Raw genomic sequence first — 20,193 nt, 5'->3', positions numbered from 1 at the left:
AAGTTGGACACCCACTTGTCCTGGGTTCCTGCTTTAGCCAGGACTATCAGGGATCTCCAGAGGATGATGTAGAGGGAGGTGCCTGCCCAAATCCTCTCTCTAGAGAGGTAAGAGCCCCTTACCCGAAATCAGTTAAGGCCAAAGTGATACCAACATTGCTAGCAGTGATACCACACTGTAAAATAACATGACCATCACTGCCAGCAAACCTGATCCAGATCCTCACCCTTAAATGCCCTCTTTCACTGCTCTGCTGAAGATTTGGCACAGCACTCCATCCCCAGGCATTCCTCCTCTCTCAACAAGAGGCAGTTCCTCCTTTCTCCTTCTTGAACATCGTCTCCTTCTCCCCAAACACTCCCCATTGCTTTCAGCAGTGCTCCCACAAAGCTGTTTCTTCCCCTCAATATCCATGCTCAAAGTCTGCACCCTCTGTTTTGTAGACACTGTTTATAACTCCACTACTGTTTTAGGATTTAAACTGAAGAAGACAAACTTTTCCATTTGTTATTACTACTTGCTATTTGTGTCACAGAAAACAAAAGAAAGACCAGTTAAGTATTCACACACCTAGGAAGAGGCAGTCTTCTCCTGCAGTGATCTGGCACCCTAAATAAAAAAGGTGGACAAAGAGTGGCACTAAGATATAGTCATCATCATTACTTCACATGTAGAGAATTGAAATATCTACAGATGGCAACCTCAACTCCACATCTTACTTTGCACTGACAATCTGCCAGGCTTGCCCATGACTTCACAACCCAGTATCAGAATGCAGAGGTTCTAGATAATGCAATTTGTATCTGTATGCCCTGTGTCTGATAACAGCAACCCCACTGCAAGGCTTACCCCTTCTCAACTTTATCAAACCTATGAAACTTCTGAATGTGTGCCTGCAAAATGGAGCCCTCCAGCAGATCAAACTAATGTAACATCAACACTCTCTTTTAAAAAGGCATAACACAAAACATTTTCCAGTGACAAAAGAAAATCTTGCTGTTGCCATGTATCTGGGGTTTATTTGCCCATCAAGCCCTGCCACAGCCTGCTGAGGAAAGTCCTTTGTGCCCATCCGCTCTATTGAGAATTGTTCTTTCAGAATGGGACAACCAGCCTGGAAGGGCAATTTTGAGGCTCCCCCAGCTTTGACAATATCCTTTTAAACTAGATGAAACAGAGCCTCTGAGGCCCATGTTGCTCATTCAGAAGTGATACTTGTCCTTGTGGATACCCCCCGGTAATACAGCAATACATTTGCTTCTGAAGCTGTCTGACCCTAACAGCTGGACATAATGGGGATTCCAGAAGGGGTTTAGTCCAGCAGCTGGGCAATGGAAGTCCACAGCTTCCTTAACATGGGCTCCATAGCTACAGAAACAACAAAACTGACAATCTGCTAAAAATAAGGTGAAACGAATACATTGCTTAAGCCTGCACATGAAGTGAAAACACACTTAGGGTTACAACCAAAGCAGACACTGTGAGTGCCCATCAAATCAGTGGGGCTTCATCACAAATATGCAACACACATCTTTAATAATGGCTCTTATGGGTACTTTTAAATGATCAGCAATGGCAACAGTTAATAATTCACGTGTGGAGTTCAGAGAATCCAACTGATGCTCAGTTCTTCCTGATCAGAAGCCACAGTCAGAGCAGTGAAATGAATCAATCCAGTGAAATCCAAAAAGCAACCCACTTGCAAAAGGGATTTCAATACTTTCCTCTTGAATTTTCAAGGAGTGCTAGTTTTTAAATAATACCTTTCATATAGTGTTAAAAAAAACAACAAACACCCACAACAAAACCAACCCAAATTCCAGGATTTGGTTTCTCACTCCACACCTAAACATGTACTGATGCAGGAAGTACAGGGATATATATATATAAAGGTCAATGGTTTGGAGGGCAGACCTCCTCGTGAGGTTATGAATTAAACCATCAGAGCAGTACAGGTTAGCAGACAGGGGAGACTAAACTTCATTATTTTTGTACCACTTGACCATAAATAACTGCTGGCAAACCACATTTTTTTACTACCAATAATGCATACTAACCAGAGCTGCATAGGTGATAGTTGGCATATCTCAGAACAGCCTGAAATGCTGACAGCATCTTCTGGGGAGGTGGTGGAGTCACCATCATTGGAGGTGTTTAGGAGGAGACTTGATGGGGTGCTCGGTTGCATGGTTTAGTTGATTAGATGGTGTTGGATGATGGGTCGGACGCGATGATCTTGAAGGTCTCTTCCAACCTGGTCTATTCTATTCTATTCTATTCCATTCCCTTCATTAGTGGGAACAAAAGAATTGCAACTAATTTAACACAATTAATTGATACTTGTTGAAAGTCACTGGGCTTAACAAACCTGCAACAATCTGTAAAATCCAAAGCACAGATTTCCAGTGAATACCTGCTGCAATGACTTACTGAGCGCATCTGGTAGTGATTCTTTTTCTGGCTGCACAGGACAGAAGGAACTGCAATCTTTAAGTACGGATACATTTTAGGAGTTACAAGCCCACCTAATCCATGCTGCAATTGTACCTTAGAACACAGGAGGGTTTGCTAAAAATAGCAAAAGAAACAGAGGTCCTGGCTGAGCAAGGTTTTTAACTCACTTCCAACGTGAACTTTGTTTCTTGTCCAGCAGGGGTCAACGGAAAGCAGGGCAGTGGCAGAGCTGGGCTGGCAGGCAGCATCAGGTTCCGATTTGGTAACTAGATGACAGGTACCCCAAAATAAAACAGCTGGATCGGCTAGGAATACAGTTTGGGTTTCACAAGCAGGTTACATGGTTAATAAGTAACCCCTTCCCAAGATGACAGCAATTCTGAAATAGGTGCTGGGGGTGGTGGTTGTGGGCTGGTTTTTTTTGTTGTTGTTTTGGCTCAGTAGATTTGTTTTGTCTCTTTGTTTTGGTTCCAAAGTGCATTGTTTAATCCTTTATAGCCTGCTTAGTTCTGGCATCACAGAACTAAGCTGCTTCTCATTTTGCTTTGTTCCTGCTCCTTCTGATTAAAAAAAAAAAAATAAAATAAAAGGTGCTGCATTTCTACCTTTTGGCCTCATCATCCCTACCAGTGATTTTTAAGAGACTGTTTAGAAAACCCTAAGATTTTCTTCACCAACCCTTGAAAATCCCAGATAAATTTCACCTGACATGTCAGTTTAATTTAACAATGAAATTAATTTAAGAAACCCACTTCAATTCCAGTGGATTCTTGTACTGTGAGGGGCATTGCTGTTGGACAAATACTGTCTGCCAGACTGGGCCCCTCAGGGAAAGGTCAGAGCTCATGTCTCTCAGCATATTTACTTCTGACCTCTCTTTTGTAGACGTTTCAGCTTAAAAAGAGAGATAGAGAACATCACCAACCCACTATTTTACCACTTCTACTTCCAGCAAAGCAGGAAGACCACACAGCCATGTCTCAAAATGATACTGCATATTCACAGTAGATGTCTTCATATTGTATTACTTGCAGATGACTAAGGTGAGAATCTCTTTTAAGCATCTAGGGAACGTGATGAAAAGATCATTGTAATATGCCCTTTACATACTGGAACCTTAGAAGTGACAGTGTGCTTTCAAGATGCAAAACTAATCCTTTAGTGTTCAAGCCCACTTTGTGATTTTTTTTCCCCCTCTTTTTTTTGGTGTTTGACTTCTGCTTTTTTATTTTTCCCCCTCTTTTTTTTGGTGTTTGACTTCTGCTTTTTTAAACATTTGGATTAGATTTAGTATCAAAAAGTTACTCACTCTCCATTAGGGTAGAAGGAACACATGAAAGCAGCAAATGTGTTATCCTAGCAGTAACTCAAGCAATATTGTAATCCTATTGTAAACAAAGTAATCCTATTTTTGATCATATTATTACATTAGTCAATGAAAATAACAGAAAGACCAGAACAAAAGCTATTCACCCCACCAACTGCTCACTCTTGAACACATTTACAACAAAGATGCAGTTCCTTTAGACACTCAAGACCAACAGCAGCTAGTCCACTGAAAACGAGGGATTTTTTTTCATTGAATGGAGAAAATAGAGTCAAACAAAGCAATGCCCCGAAATTCCCTTTCTCCTAAGAGGGCAGAATGAACAGTGAGATCAGGTCAGAGAGGGACTTAAAAGACTGGGTGAAACTCAAGGAGACTAAGTGAGGGATACTAGATTTGCTCTCCAATGAAATCTTTCCTTCTGTTACTGCTTACAGAGAACCAACCAATGCCTCTGGCACCTCTTGTTCTGCACAAGAGCCAAGGTACTTTGCAACCATACAACCAAGCAGCGGACTGCAGGCTTACTTGCAGTGTATCTTTTACTGAAAAATACATTTTATTTATTGTAACATTCAAAGAAAAACCCCAACATCATACAAATTCTAACTCATTCAGTTACAAACTTTGGCACTCAGCTGTTTCAGACAGTCTGTTCTCCCGTAGCTGTGAGGTACTGAAACACTCCCCATGTGCCAACACACTGCCAGTGCAATTCGCACAGTGACTCTGCTGTCCTTCAATCCCAGGCTCACAGCATCCTGCAGCAGGACCACTTCAGGCTTCAGCTATGCACTTGCCACAGTGTCATCTACACTGAGAGTGGCTCAGAGTCCATTTTTATCCCAGTTATGTATCTTCTTTTTATTTTTTTTTCTCTCCCACAGGCAGCAATCACCAACACAAGGCATTTGTGGCATCTTCCCCTTTGCCTTATAGCACACCGCTCTCTCATCAGACATACCACCCACATCCTCTTAACAATCATTATCCTTACTTCACATTTGCTCTTTTAAATATTTTTTACATTGATAATGCAGTCCCTTAAGAAAGGGAGGAAAAGGAAAAGAGGAAGAAAAAACAAACAACAACAAAGAGAAGCCAACAACAAAACAGGAGGGAAAAGTAAGAGTGCAGGGAGGAAACACAAGCATTTTTAAAGTATGTGTTCTCAGGTAGCCAAAAGTTAATGGTAATTTATAAGCATAAGGAATGACACTTTGGCCATCAACACTAGAGAGTAAAGGTAGCTTTGAATGCAGACAAGGGGGGAAAAAACAAACCAATCCTCACACAACCCATAAATACATTTAAAATCATTCACCAAGGATTAAATTTAACTGAGTGAAACCAACCCTGCTGCTGAAGACCAAAACAACATTTGTGTACCACTCTAGTCCCGCTCACAGTTTTACTTGGATCTATGGAAGGGGCTAGCCAGCTGTGGCAGACCCTGACCCTGATCCTGACAGCGGAGCTGGGAAAGAACTTGAGTGGTGCACAGGATTTTGCTCTGCTTTGCACACAGGGTGAATTTCAGCTGTAACATACTATGACTGCACCATGAAACATATAGTACTAGCAGCTTGTGAACCCTGACAAAGAGGGCTTAACTCTAATCCAAGATACGTGGCTACACATCACCCCACTGGTTGGAGAAATTCACCACTGGGTATAGATGGAGGAGCACCATATTACTGGATTTTTTTTCTGGCAACTTCTCAGGGCATTATCTACAGGGTCCAGCTAGACTCAAGCCCAGAGCTCTGGCATTATAGGTACAAAATGAAGAACCTGGCACTTGGGTCTGCAAGGCACTCAGCACTCTGGGCCAAGTTCAGCAAAGCACTGCATTGATGGGTGAAAAGAAAAAAGAAGCAGGGATTGCACTTCCACTGAAGTTCCCAGGAATCTGCTTAGATACCTGAAGTCAGGGATGCATGTCAGGGGCGTTGCTGGACTGGGTCTGTGAAGCGAAGCTCCTTGCAAAACTGACCCCTTGATGCAAACATGAATTCTCCTTAGCATGAGACAAAATTAAGCAAACACTCTTTGACATTAGGATCGACACATTCCACTGAAGAAATCTCCCCTGAGAAAATAAACAGTGGTTGGTATTGCCTCATTTCATTGCTTTTGTCTTTACAGGCAGTTAAAAAAACCCCACCAAAACCAACCAAAAACCCCAAACAATCCAAACCTGTGAAATTTTCCTCCAACAAATATATGTTGAAATCCTGGGCACTGGTTGTCTATGTATTTTGTTTGTTTGTTTCCTTTCAAGTACACTGGGTGAAACTGTAAACTCTTGAGTCTGTGTGTGCAAACCGAAATCTTGTAAACCGCAGCGTGAAACTTCGCTCCGAGCACCGGCAGAGGAAAAGGTAGGACAGGAACATCTCTAAGCATGGATGCTAGTATTATAGTGTACTGGATAGTGTACTGTACATGTGTATGTCACAGTGGATGATCTTCTCTGGTACCTGCACTGCCCTGCAGTCCAAAGTACTGTTTTGTCTAACACCAGTAATCTCATCGTAACCTCTATGGACTGCTGGGTCATGAAAATGGAGAGGCAGCATTCATTTCCTTCAAGAGGCATTCAGCCCAAATCCCAGGAGCAAGTTAAAGCTTGTAACCGTAGACTGTCCAACTGAAGAGCACGAGGATTAAGCTTCCTCACTGTATGCTCTAGCTAGCCACAAAAAGCTCTCTAAAAAGGGTTTGAATCGTATTTTTTCCATTGGGTTTCCACAACAATGAAGATAAATGAGAAGACCTATGTTAAATTGCTCTGTTTGTAGAGAATCACAGAAACATTCAGACTGGAAAAGATCCTCAGGATCACCAAGTCCAACTGATAGCCTTACTCTACAAAGTTCACCCCTACGCCACATCCCTAATGCAGTGCATTTCATCATAAGGCAATTTCAACTGGTGCCTGTAAAACAAATGAATTGCACTGAAATGCAATCTCACATGTGGTCAAAGACAGTTGTAGCTGAGTTTTCTTTACCTTGTGAGTTACTCAGCAAAATGAAATCTGGGGCTTTCTTTAAAAATGGAAAACCTGAAACGTCTTTAGCAGCAGGAACCCTTGACAACAGGCACTGGAAAATCCTGCTTGTGCAAATGCTTAAGCATGACTTTTGGGGTTTGCATTGAGACTTTAGATTTCCAACCTGTCTCCTCAAGAAAGATTTATGATCTGGCACTTATTTGCCTCCCAAAGCATTTCACTGAAGTGAAAATTTGGGCAGGCAACACCCTGTTGTGGTTTAGTTTTACTGTTGTGATAACAATTCTCTTTTGCTAAGGCAAACTGGTTGCTGGCAACAGAAGAATCAGTTTGAGTAGTGTTTGACATATGGACAAGTAGATCACTGCATTTTGAGTAATCTCATTTTATATTTTCTTGTTCAAAAGAGAAGTATTTTCTTAGCAAATACAGATATTATGGATGTAGCCCTCAGACAAACCTGCCAAACACCAGCCAAAGAAAGGACTACGCATTACTGGGGCTGCAATATTAAAATACCTGCCCTCACAGGGGAAACACCTGTAGGATGCTTTCAGCAGTGCTGCAATTTAAGGAAGAATATACTGCAGTCTTGAAGAAAAATAAATGCTCTCCTCTCCTTTAGAACAAGGATCTAAAAATACTACATTTGATTTCTGGCTTTCCAGTATTTTAAACACTGTCACAATTAAGGCAACTTGTGGTGTTCAACACAGTACAGAGGAGCAAACAAAAACCAAAAGCAATTAAATGTAGTTTCTGTTTTGAACCTTGCCAAAGATTATGCCAGGACTACAAACCTCTCCATTTGCAATTCCAATTGCAGGAGTACAGAGTATAAAACAGACATCTGATTGCAAATGGTCACTGAGATCTACAGGGAAGACCCTCATTTTCTGCAACGGGAGAGAGCTGAGGGCTTTGGGTATTTGAAAGAGCTGCAGGGTTGCACTGGATCATCACAACATGTTCCAGGCACCTGGACCAAGCTGTGCATGGACCCACACCAAAACACTGCTGCATTTACACCCTGCATTTTCTAAACAGCTGCAGTGGTGCAACAGAGTTAACACCTAAACCTCTGAGAAGCAGACTGGCTTCAATGTAAAAACGACTTTGCAGACTGGCTTCGATATAAATCAACTTTGCAGAAAACAAGTAATGAAGTAGTTTAGTGTTGCTTGCATAATTAAATGTATATGTACTTCAAATTTGGGGGTATTTAGGAGAAGACAAGAAACTTACACACTTGTTTTGTATGAAGAAGCAAAAAAATTAGAAAGCTGTAGAAGCAGTTTTTAGGATGAATGTTTGGAGTTAATGAGTATGCTTCAGATGAAAGGAGTGTGGTTCTTCTTCCTTTATCCCTGAAAAAAAAGCCAACAAACAACAGAGAAACATCATTAATAACAGACAGACTGCTAGAGAGCTGCCACAGCCATTTGAGCAATCTTCACTACTCCAGAGAAGCATAGTGTCTTCTTTCATAGTATCATAGTATCAGTCAGGGTTGGAAGGGACCACAAGGATCATCTAGTTCCAACCCCCCTGCCATAGGCAGGGACACCCCACACTAGATCAGGCTGGCCAGAGCCTCATCCAGCCTGCTCTTAAACACCTCCAGGGACAGGGCCTCAATCACCAACCTGGACAACCCATTCCAGGGCTTCACCACTCTCATGGTGAAGAACTTCCTTCCCACCTCCAGCTTCATTCCATTCCCCCTAGTCCTATCACTACCTGAGATCCCGAGAAGCCCCTCCCCAGCCTTCTTGTAGGCCCCCTTCAGATACTTGAAGTCCACAATTAGGTCACCTCAGAGCCTTCTCTTCTCCAGACTGAACAGCCCCAACTCTTTCAGTCTGTCCTCATAGGAGAGGTGCTCCAGCCCTCTGATCATCCTCGTGGCCCTTCTCTGGACACGTTCCAGCACATCCATATCCCTCCTGTAATAGGGGCTCCAGAGCTGGACACAGTACTCCAGGTAGGGTCTCACCAGAGCTGAGTAGAGGAGGAGAATCACCTCCCCTGACCTGCTGGCCACACTTCTTTTGATGCAGCCCAGGATCTGGTTGGCTTTCTGGGCTGCAGGTGCACACTGGTGGCTCATGTTGAGCTTCTTATCCACCAGCACCCCCAAGTCCTTTTCTTCAGGGCTACTCTCAAGCCAGTCTCTGTTGAGCCTATATTGGTGCCTGGGATTGCCCCAACCCAGATGCAGGACCCTGCACTTGGTCTTGTTAAACCTCATGAGGTTGGCTTGTGCCCAGCTCTCCAGCCTGTCAAGGTTCCTCTGGATGGCATCCCTTCCCTCCAGCGTGTCTGCTGCACCATACAGCTTGGCGTCATCAGCAAACTTACTGAGAGTGCACTCAATGCCTCTTTGTTGCCACATTACCCTTGCTACTTGTTTCCTAAGCTGCTGCCATAAATTAGACAAATAGCATCCCCTTTTTAAACCAAGTCAGCAATTGGGCAGCCTGATTTTTTTGAGCAGAATCAATCCTTGCTGCGAAATGTGCTATGATTTACAACCCCACAGTTCCCCACGGGACTGGTCCCGCAGAACCCCACACACATAGGCAGAAAACGTATGAACCGACCTGTAATCACGTGCTCTGAGGTTTGTGAAGTTAAGACTTAAATACTGACTCAGGAAAGAAAGCATCTCGGGCAAGAAGAGTCACTGAGCTCACCATTGCCTTTTACTGGTGTGAAGGCCAAGTGCTACTGAAATGCTACCTAATGATTTGAACATGAGCTCATGCTTATCCATAGACTAATTTACTAGATAAAATTCTGAAGCCCTTTTAGTTCTTGTAATATTCCTGTATTTCCCACTAAAATTGGACAGGTGCTTTGCTAAATCTAAGTGCAAGGTTCTGCATCTGGGTTGAGGCAATCCCAGGCACCAATAGAGGCTCAACAGAGACTGGCTTGAGAGTAGCCCTGAAGAAAAGGACTTGCGGGTGCTGGTAGATAAGCTCAACATGAGCCACCAGTGTGCACCTGCAGCCCAGAAAGCCAACCAGATCCTGGGCTGCATCAAGAGAAGTGTGGCCAGCAGGTAAGGGAAGTGATTCTCCCCCTCCACTCTACTCTGTTGGGATCCCACCTGGAGTACTGTGTCCAGTTCTGAAGCCCCTATTACAAGAAAGATCTGGAGGTGCTGGAACATGTCCACAGAAGGGTGACGAGGCTGATCAGAGGGCTGGAGCACTTCTATGGAGACAGAGAGTTGGGGCTATTCAGTCTGAAGAAGGCTCTGCAGAGACCTTATTGCGGCCTTCTAGTATCTGAAGGGGGCCTGCAAGAAAGCTGGTGAGGGACATTTTAAGGTGTCAGGTACTGGTACGACTAGGGGGAATAGAGCAAAATTAAAGTGGGTAGATTCAGACAGGATGTTAGGAAGAAATTCTCCACCATGAGGGTGGTGAGACACTGGAATAGGTTGCCCAGGGAGGTGGTGGCAGCCTCATCCCTGGAAGTGTTTAAGACCAGGCTAGATGTGGCTCTGAGCAACCTGGTCTAGAGTGAGGTGTCCCTGCCCATGGCAGGGGCGTTGGTACCAGATGGTCCTTGAGGTCCCTTCCAACCTTAACAATTCTATGATTCTAAATTCTCAGCAAAGGCATCACAGTAAGCAAACCATACATGCTGCACACTTCACTGTAAGTTGACTTTTTCACTTAATGTAGGCTAGGTCCTGCTGAATAAAACATAACTGAACATTTAAAAATACTGATTCATGAGACTTTAAAAACATAATTCCTAAGTGCTACCCATACAAAATGAATTTTTAAAGGCAGGCATGGATTGTCTGATGGCAGGTAGGGAGGAACACAACTAATAGGTCTATTTTCATACTTTGGTGGCAGAACTGCTCATGTTTGACAGCCTACTTTCTCCATACATTCCTGTAAATGTAGGATGATGTCAGTTTGGGCACATCTGGCAAAACATCCTTCTAATACTGGCAATATAATTTACTATGGTTACCAAGCCCTACGAGGAGAGGCTGAGGGAGCTGGGATTGTTTAGCCAGGAGAAGAGGAGGCTCAGGGGAGACGTTATTGCTCTCTACAACTACCTGAAGGGAGGTTGTAGCCAGGAGGGGGTTGGTCTCTTCTCTCAAGCAACCAGCACCAGAACAGGAGGACACAGTCTCAAGCTGCACCAGGGGAAGTTTAGGCTGGAGGTGAGGAGAAAGTTCTTCACAGAGAGACTTGTTAGCCGTTGGAATGTGCTGCCCAGGGAGGTGGTGGAGTCACAGTCCCTGGAGGTGTTCAAGAGGGGATTGGATGTGGCACTTAGCGCCATGGTTTAGTAGTCATGAGGTGTTGGGTGACAGGTTGGACTTGATGATCTTTGAGGTCTTTTCCAACCTTATTGATTCTATGATTCTATTCTACTCTGCTACATGTCATTTTCTCCTTTATTTACCTAACGCTGTGCAGAGTACAATGTGGGAATTGATATGAAAGTTACATTCATTCAGGCTGGGAAAGAGCTCACTTCAGCAATCTGCTCACTACAGGTCAGTGCTGCCCAGGTTCAGATGCAACAGACTGGCAAGTTGACTAGAACTGAAAACTAACATCAGAGCTTTTCCACATGAAGGACAAAATGCAACAGTCAAGAACTATGTTGCCAAAAGCTCATCAACTACTGTAAGCAATGAAGAGGGAGAAAAATGATCTCATGGTATTTCTCAGAAACTCGAACATGCTCTCTAATGTTTGCTCCATACTTTAAAAAATTAATAAAATTAATAATTGTCCAGGAATAATATCTTGGATTTTGCCATAACCCAAACTGATAGGATCCATTTGATCCCATTGATTATGCAGACAAGAGCACCAACCACAGAAAGAAGCAGCAGGCATGCAGAGGAGTCACAGCCAACAGAGCCACCAGGCATCAATCACACCACTGCCATCAAAGCTTCGAGGTAGCTCTATCACACTTATCTCCAAGTGGTGAGAGAGACCCAGGATGGAGCAGTGACATGGTGAGATACTTTGTAAATGAAGATGTGAAAAGAACAGAGTGAAAAAAGGGAGGAAGATAATACATGCAGAAAGAAATACAGGAGCAGAAAGGGGGAACATTCACTTGGCTTGTTTTGGCAGGTAAGAAAAAGGGACATGAAGGGATGGCATTTTACTCAAATCCCTTGCTCACGTGATGAAACTTGGTTGGTTTAAAATCCATTTTAGGATCTTCACAGCATTGCTGCAATAAACAAACAAACAAAACCCCCCAAGCAAACAAACAAAAAAACCACCCCACTGAGCTAATGTGAAAGCAATTGAAATGAATACAAACAAACAAACCAACCCAACCACCAGTTCACCCCTTGATTCATGTGAAACTTTAGTCCTGTTCTTGTTCGGGAAAAATACTGCCCCAAGCAAACAAACTGTTTAATTAGGAGAGAAAGACATACAGGAAGATAAGAGGGAACAAAAAAGAGCAGATAATAAAAGAGAAGAATAGAAAAAAATTATCCACAGAGATGAGAATGTTATGCAGGTGAATGAAAACCTTGAGTAGGTACAAAGGCAGAACAGAATTAGGGGAAGAAGGCTCTGGTATGCACCTCATTTTCCACTGAGAGCTGTAAGAATAACCCAAGTCTGATGACAAGCTAAATGCCTCATGCAGCATGCTATTAAAATGATTCGGTTTGCTCCCTTTCAGAACAGGTTGAGGGGGAAAAAACCCCCACCACTCAGCATCCATTATACACCAGCAGGACACCTACCTCCCCAGGTCTGGGATGGCAGGAAGGGGGCATGCCTGCCTGTATTATCTTGGCATTGTTATCTGCATATCTTGGCATCATTAATGGTAACTGATGGAAATCTGCAAAGTGCTGAATAGCCTTCTGTAAGGACTATGCACATTTTTGCATCCCCATTTTTTTGGGACAGTTTTCACAGCTGTCTCACAGCGATAGAACTCTGACATAACATCATAAGGCAGAGTTTTGTTGCAGCTACTAACTCTACCAATGAGAAAGAGCAATTTGCCACACCAGACACTGCAGGCAAGCTAGCTGTGGAACCTGGCAGGATAACCTCCTGGGAAACAAGGGGCAAAATAGAGTGATGTCAGAAAATCTAGAGCTTTTCATGTCATAGAATCATAGAATCAATAAGGTTGGAAGAGACCTCAAAGATCAGCAAGCCCAACCTGTCACCCAACACCTCATGACTACTAAACCATGGCACCAAGTGCCACATCCAATCCCCTCTTGAACACCTCCAGGGATGGTGACTCCACCACCTCCCTGGGCAGCCTATTCCAATGGCTAACAACTCTCTCTGGGAAGAACCTTCTCCTCACCTCCAGCCTAAACCTCCCCTGGTGAAGCTTGAGACTGTGTCCTCTTGTTCTGGTGCTGGTTGCCTGGGAGAAGAGACCAACCCCCTCCTGGCTGCAGCCTCCCTTCAGGTAGTTGTAGGGTGGTTGTAGCCAGGAGGGGGTTTGGTCTCTTCAAATAGCTGCTGCAAGATATATATACATGTACTGTGTATGTATACCACCCCTTCACAGAACCAGCAAGTCCCTAAACTGAAATCACATTCCTTGTGCTAGTAGCCTGAATTCAGCCTACAGAACAGAAGGAACAAATCAAATACCCTTTGCCCTTTTATCTAGATACTGTATCAAAGCTTTACTGGCAGGATCAACTCAAGTGGCACAACACAGCTCAACTTGAATTGGTACTTTGCCTGTCCTGAGCGAGCCCATAAGGGCAAATGAAAACAACTTCCTTTCTGTCCAGGATGAAAGAATGTCAATTTCAAGACAAAAATATTTACTATCAGAGAAGAGGTAAGCATGTAAGTCATTTCAGTTAAGCTTCATTCAAGGAATAATCTACTAGGCAGTAGTAGGTAATGCAAACTAAAAAACCCTATAGAAGCAAAGACAGGTAACCCAAAACTCAAGGTCACCATCAAGCACACAACAAGCTTGGAGAGTCTTCGGTAAGCCACGAAAGACTTAGGTAGCCCTGCCCAGTACTGCACTTTTGATGAGCCATGTGTTTAATGCAAGAGGAGCAGAGACAACCACCCTGAAGGCACTTTCTAAATATTTCAGGAATTTAAAAATAAAATCTCATTGTTCCATGCTTATTTTGTGCAAGACAGTCTGCACCCTGGTTTCAACACATGCTGTATGCCTAGTCTGTGCCCTCTTCCTTGCTCCAGAACAGGCACTAAATGGCCCTGCATGTGCATCCCTTAATTTGGAGGCTGGCCCTGGGTCACAGCCCTAAGTAACCAGACACTGGTGGGACTGTGGCTGGCCAAGCTCGGAGTAGCTGTGTGAAACTGTGATTTGCAGCGGTGCCCACGGGCTGCACTGGAGCCCTCCCACAGCACAGACAGCTGTGGGGCACCCTTGCCCACGATGGTAGCACCTTACCACCAAGGGAGCACATCAAGGCCTATTCATGTAGACCCCACTCCCTCATCCTGCTGTCAAGAAGGACCTGAAATAAGGGTTTGCCTCCACTGGACCTCTCTCCTGCTCCTCCTGAGGATGGAAACTAATAGGGGCTCAGGGCAGCGAGAAGTGTGCATGCCTCCTCTTGGGAAGAAAAGGAGAAAGATGAGAAAGGAGGGAATGTGTTGCTGAGTCAGGGGGTCCATTACATGGCTTTGCAAGGTGGGTCCAGGGGAGGTGACTAGCTCCACTCTCCTTCCCAGGAGCAAGGGGATCTACAGAGACAGGTGCCCCCAGACACAGGGCTGTACAAGCACAGGCTGCATAATAAACAACTATGGCATACTTCTACCAAAACTTCCTCCAGAGCAAAACAAGCAGCCATTTTACCCGCTGTGAGGGCTACTGAGCAGCACCGATGGCTGTGCACAACCTCTGCATTTCTAAGGCTGCTTCTAAGTTATGGTGAGGGCCTGCTCGCAGGCCCCCGCTCCATTACTCACCCACCGTGAGGAGAAGCTCTCACTTGGCAGATAAGCTACTTGGCCATTAACCGTCGCTGGTGACTGGCAGGCTTAGCAGCCTGCCTCCCCTCACCTGCACTCTTCACCTGTGCTCCACCACGAAGCGCATGGTCGTGCCATCAAAGGAGGGCGGCGCAACGATCCGCGGGCCGGTGGCTGGCGCAGTGATGCTGATGACTGGCTTCGTCTCCGTTGCTGTGCGTCCTGCTGGTGGTGGGCACTTGCCAGTAGCCACATAGTAAGGGCTCTCGGGGAAAGCTGCCTCTGCCACTGCTGGACTGCCAGGCTCGGCTGGGGCGCTGGCATCGCTGCCCGGGTGAGACAGTGGGCGTGGCAAGGCGCTGGCAGGCAGCATGGCAGCAGCGGGCAGAAGGCCTGGGTAGAGCATGTACGTGGCACCATAGGCCCCAGCATTGAGGGCCAGGGGTGAGAGGGGCAGTGGGACGGGAGCAACAGCTGTCTGCTGGGGCACTGGCACCTCCACGTATTGCCCGGTCTCGGGGTCGAAGAGGCGCCGCTTGAGGGGCTGCTGCACTGGCGTGTCCACCAGGTAGTACTGCCCAGTGCTCACGTCCAGCAGCACCTTGCGCTGCGTCTGCGGGAAGGGCTCGGCCGTTGTGGCCGTGGAGGGCACGGAGGACGAGAAACAGAGTAGTGGCGGCGGCGCGGCGCCAGGCAGGGTGGCAAACGGCAGCGGCGGGCGATAGAGGGCAGCGGGGGTACCCTCGGCGGGCTGCGGGGCTGCTGCAGGGGGCTCCTCGGCGGGCGGGTGTCCGGGACTGCCGGAGCCCTTGGCGGTGCTGAAGGGCTGAAGGCTACACAGCGCCGCCGCCGCCGCTGTCGCCGATACCGGGCTGGGGCGGACGGCTCCACCCGCCCCCGACGCTTGTACTGGAGAGGCGGGGGAGCCGGGCTCGGCGGCCGCCTTCAGCGGCAGGGCTAAGTAGTTTCCGCAGTCCGGGCCGCGCTCCGCATCGCCGCTGCCCGCAGATAGCCGCGGGGAACGAGGCGCTGCCTGGCTTCGCAGACTGCCTTCAGGGGGGAGCTTGACCGGCGCGGGGGCCCCGGCTCCGGCTCCCCCTGCTCCGCGGAGGGTAAGGAGGGCGCGGGGGGCGGCGGAGGGCTCGGTGCGGGGGGGCGGCGGGCCGCGTGTCCGCTGCCGGACCAAGTTCTCGAAGGCGGCCGCCTTGGCCGAGACTTTGTCAGTGGCGTTATTGGACAGGCGGCGGGATAGCCGCTCGCTGCCCGCCCCCTTTCCCGACGGCTCCTCTGCCTTATCCGCCGGTGGCGGCGGAGGAGGAACGGTGGCGGAGGCAGAAGGGGTCGGCCGAGGCCCGGGGCCCCGCTCCTGGCTGGTGATGAGGGAGAGGACGTGGCTGTCGGTGATGGGCAGCGGGTCGCTCTTGCGTTTCCACTCGCGCTTGTTGAAGCTGTATAGCTCCTCCATGCTCCGCACCGCCGCTGTCAGCTTCTCCAGTGCGTTCTGCACCGGCGCCGCTGCCTTGCTCTCCTCCCGCGGGTCCTCCTCCGGTCCCCGGCTCCGCTCGACGGGAGGTGGCTGGTGCCGCCAGGGCGCAGCGGACTTGGAGACGATCTTCAGCACGGCTGGCTGGCGCGGGTCACTCTTGTTGGGGGCGATGGTGGCCACTGGCAGTCTCCCTGAGGTGCGGTGCACCAGGACGGTGCCCTCAGAGGGGCAGGCCGGCACTCTGCCTGACGTCTTGGCCTCTGCCTCGGTGGCCTTAGTGTTGGCGTGGCCGACTGCCTGGCAGGTGATGACCACGGGGGAGAGGGACCTAGGGACACCGGCGATGACCAGCTGCTGCCGGGGTTTCTGCTCTGAGACGCCCTGGTCGGAGGCACCGCTGCCTTTATCGCTGCTGTTATCCCCCGAGTCGTAGTTGTAGGAACTTTTGATGAGCTTCCGCACGTCCCGTACCTGGTGGAGCTGCCCCTGGGCTCTGTGTTTGCTGTCCCTCACGTCGCGCACCAGGAACTGCGGTACTTTGTCGGACCCGTCGCCGGCCTTGGGCAGCTTGAGATGCTGGCCCTTGCTCTCCTCCGGCGGCCGGCCCGCGATCTGCGGCGTCAGTAGCTGGGCGATGCTGAAGGCAGTGTCCTGGGGCTGCTGGAGGCTCCCCAGACTGATCTTGATCTCAGGGACTTTGGGCTTGGCAGCGGGGGGCGAGGAAGAGGAGGAGGTGGCGGCGGCGGCGGTGCATTTAGTCGCCCTCTTGCTGTGTTCCTTCTCCCGGGGCGTGTGTTGAATGGTGGGAACGAACAGGCGGGACATCTTGGTAGACTTGCCAGCGGAGATCTCACCCAAGTCGGCCCGCCAGTCGTGCCTGGAAGACAGCTTCAGCTTGCCGACGGGCGCCCGCTCCTCCTTCCTCTCCGCTTCCCTCTCCTTCCAGGACCTGAAGGCGCTGTTCTGGCTGCGGAGGAAGGTGGCCTTGATAGCCTCAGAGGCGCTGCGCTTCACCTCGCACAGCTCCTCAGACACCGCCCGCTCCAGGCTACGGCTCCCCTCCCGAGGAGGGGACGTCTTAGAGGGCGGCGACCGGCCGCCGCCGCCGCCCTCGCCCGCTTCGTCCGCTGTCGCCGCGACGCAGTCCGAGCCGCCCTCCGAGTGCCGGGAGCTCTGCTGCTGCTCCCCGCCCTCCCGCTGCCGCTCCCGGACGCCGCCGGTGGGCTCCGGCTCCCGGCCGGCTACCAGCCCCGTGAAGGATGTGTCGGTGATCTCGCCCCGCTCCATCTTGAACTCGTGCTCCAGCTGCATCTTCTTGGAGATGATGTTTTTGAGAAGGCTGGAGGCGAACTTGGACTTCTTGCTGGGCCCGCCGCCGCCCTCCGCCGCCGGCGGCTCTCCCCCGCCCGCCTGGCGGGGCGGCCCGGCCCTGCGGGCATCACCGAAATCCAGCAGGGTCACCACCCGGGAGCCCGCCCGCAGCCGCCGCGGTGCTTCGACGTGGGCGATCTCCCCGTCGATCTTGCTGACCACGAACTCGAGGGCTTTGGTCTGCGAGCGGCCGGAGCGCAGCAGGCTGGGCTCGGCTCTCGGCCCCAGGCTGCCGCACTTGAGGTCCAGGTAGGTAGACCAGCGGTTGATGCCCAGAGCATTGTCAGACAGAGAGGCGGTGGAGGCGCGGGAGCTGGAGCGCAGGGTGTCGAAGTAGGGGTACGCCAGGCTACGGAACGCCCTGGCCGTCAGGTTTCGCACTTCTTTGTCGGCATCGTCCAGCTCGCTGACGGCGCTGGAGGCGCCGCTCGAGTGCTCCCCAGCGCGGCCCGCCCCACACCGCGTCTGCAGCCGAGCCGGCACCGCGATGAACTTCTTCGCGTGGTCGCGGACCGCGTCCGATTTTACATTCGCACTGCTTTCAGGAGCTGCGGGGACACGGACGCTCATGTCGCCTTCATGCTTGGCAGCGTAAATAGTGTTTTGCTTTCCGCGCACGTTGCTAGACTCATTTATAGCCCGGGAAGCGGCTTTGATTGATAGGAGAAGCTGGGCGGCCGGGCTCCCGCCGGGGCGGCCGAGCTGCTTGGACCGGCTTTCTCCCGAGCTGGCGTGCTTGTCCCCGCCGGGGGTGTCGTGTTCGGATGTAAGGCTAACGATCTCGGTGCTGCTGGTATTGTCGATGCTGTCCGTCTGGTTGTTGGGGTCGCTGGTGGTCGTGCTGAGGTAGCAGCTATTCTCCTCCTCCGTCGGCGTGTCCCCCGGGGTCTCGTCGCTCCCGAAGGAGGCGTAGTCCACGAAGGAATAGATCACGTTGTTATCCTCGAAGTCCCAGCGGGCGGCCAGCCCCGCATCGAAGTCCATGTCGTGGTCCACCTCGCTCAGCTGGATCTCTTGCGTGCTGATATAGTGCGCCTCGTCGCGGCCGCCACCGGGGGGGATGCCTGGGGGGGCTGCGGGGGGGGGCATATTTCGCCCCCCGTGCTCGTCCTCCTCACTTTCGTAGCCGAAAGACGACGACGAGGTCTTGCCTTCCGTCGACAGAGGGTCGCCCATTGCGGGAAAGATCCCAGCCTTGGTCACCGGCGAAGGGCAGGATGAGGAGGACGACTCCAGGCAGCCCCCCGCCTCCGGGGGCCCGCCGCTCCCCGCAGCCTCTCCGGAGCCGGAGTCAGCGCCGCATCCCGCCGCAGCCACCGCGCCCGGGGAAGGTGCGCGATTCTTCCTGCCGTCCGAGGATGCTGGTCCTGCGGGCGCGCCCGGCGGCTCGCCGCTCACCGAGCCGTCGCCATCCCCGGTCCCGCCGACTCCACTTTCTAATGCGGGATTCAACGATCTCTCCGCGCCTTCGGCCGGGGCCAGCTCGGGGGGCTTGTCGCTCTCCTCCGGCCCCCGCGGCGACCCGCGGATCTCCACGTACGCCGCGGTCTCCTTCTTCTCGATATCCGTCTCCTTCTTCTCGATATCCGTCTCCGGGCTCGAACCCCATCCCGCCGCCGTGCCTTCGGAGCCGGCTCGAGGTCCAGCGGGCGGCTGGCTGGGCGCGTCCATGCCGGGGCCGTCGGGGCGCGTCAGTGACCCGAAAGGGTGGGCAGGCACGTTCCGACAGGGAGAAGCAGCGCTGCGGAGACGGGGGGGGGCAGCGGGCCGCCCACCTCCTGCCCTCCCCTCCTCCTCCCGGCGTGCCGGCTCTCGGCTCGAGCGGGCCTCGCCACCGGGGGGCGGAGGGGTCGGGTCGGGCCGGGCTCGGCGGCCCCGCACCGGACTCAGTGCGTTTCGCAGCGCAGTCGCCCCGCGGAGGAGCCCAGGACGGATCCTGGTTGCCGCGGCTTGTTCAGATGGGCGTCACTTGGCCGAGTCCAGCCACGGACTATACATAGAGCCGGCGTCGCTTACGCCGGTTGAACAAAATCCTATTTTAAACGTGGTGTTTGCCGGAATAAAGGCCACCGGGCACCCTTTCGTAGAGGAGAGTTGCCTCTGCCTGCAAATACGGAGCTTCGCTGCCTCCCCGTGGAACCGGCGGCACCGGCTGGAAGGAGCAGCGCCCAGAGCACTGGCTGAGCACGCAAGCTTACTGTACCAAATTCACCCACGTCCCACACGGAGCAATAGCTGAACAGCTTTGTTTCTTCCTTAAACCGCCCCCCTGTACCCTGTGTCCCCACTCACAGCGAGTGTGTTGTAGAGGGGCACCCATAGATCCTAGCTTGGCCATGCACCTTCACAGCTGGTATAGAGAGCCACTGGCCAGGGGACCCAAGGTGCCTTTTTCCAGGAAACGCTGCTTTAGACATAAGCAGCACCTAAGTCCTATTAATAGGCATTTCTGTGGCATGCCTGACCTTTGGTGGCTGAGGGCTTTACTGAGCAGTCCCCAGGAGGACACATCAAAAACCACTAAAGAGCCATGGAAGGAAGGCTGTTAAACGCTGAAGAGGAGAAACAG

At 50.3% G+C, this 20,193-nt stretch overlaps 2 protein-coding genes across 2 annotated transcripts in view; both read right to left on the bottom strand.

Annotated features, from left to right (window-relative positions):
* The window catches only part of LOC104305247 (alcohol dehydrogenase 1), a 387,682-nt gene that overhangs the window by 74,449 nt on the left and 293,040 nt on the right, over nt 1-20,193 (bottom strand). The window lies entirely within an intron of this gene.
* On the bottom strand, nt 14,868-19,295 carry C1H4orf54 (chromosome 1 C4orf54 homolog). The gene has a single exon (XM_054179668.1). It carries the CDS (start codon nt 19,293-19,295, stop codon nt 14,868-14,870), a length of 4,428 nt encoding a protein of 1,475 aa, XP_054035643.1.

The sequence above is a fragment of the Dryobates pubescens genome, chromosome 1, assembly GCF_014839835.1.
Source record: "Dryobates pubescens isolate bDryPub1 chromosome 1, bDryPub1.pri, whole genome shotgun sequence".
NCBI classification, from domain to species: Eukaryota; Metazoa; Chordata; class Aves; order Piciformes; family Picidae; genus Dryobates; species Dryobates pubescens.
Note: the sequence above shows the minus strand (reverse complement) of the source record. Positions and strands in the feature narration are given on the sequence as shown.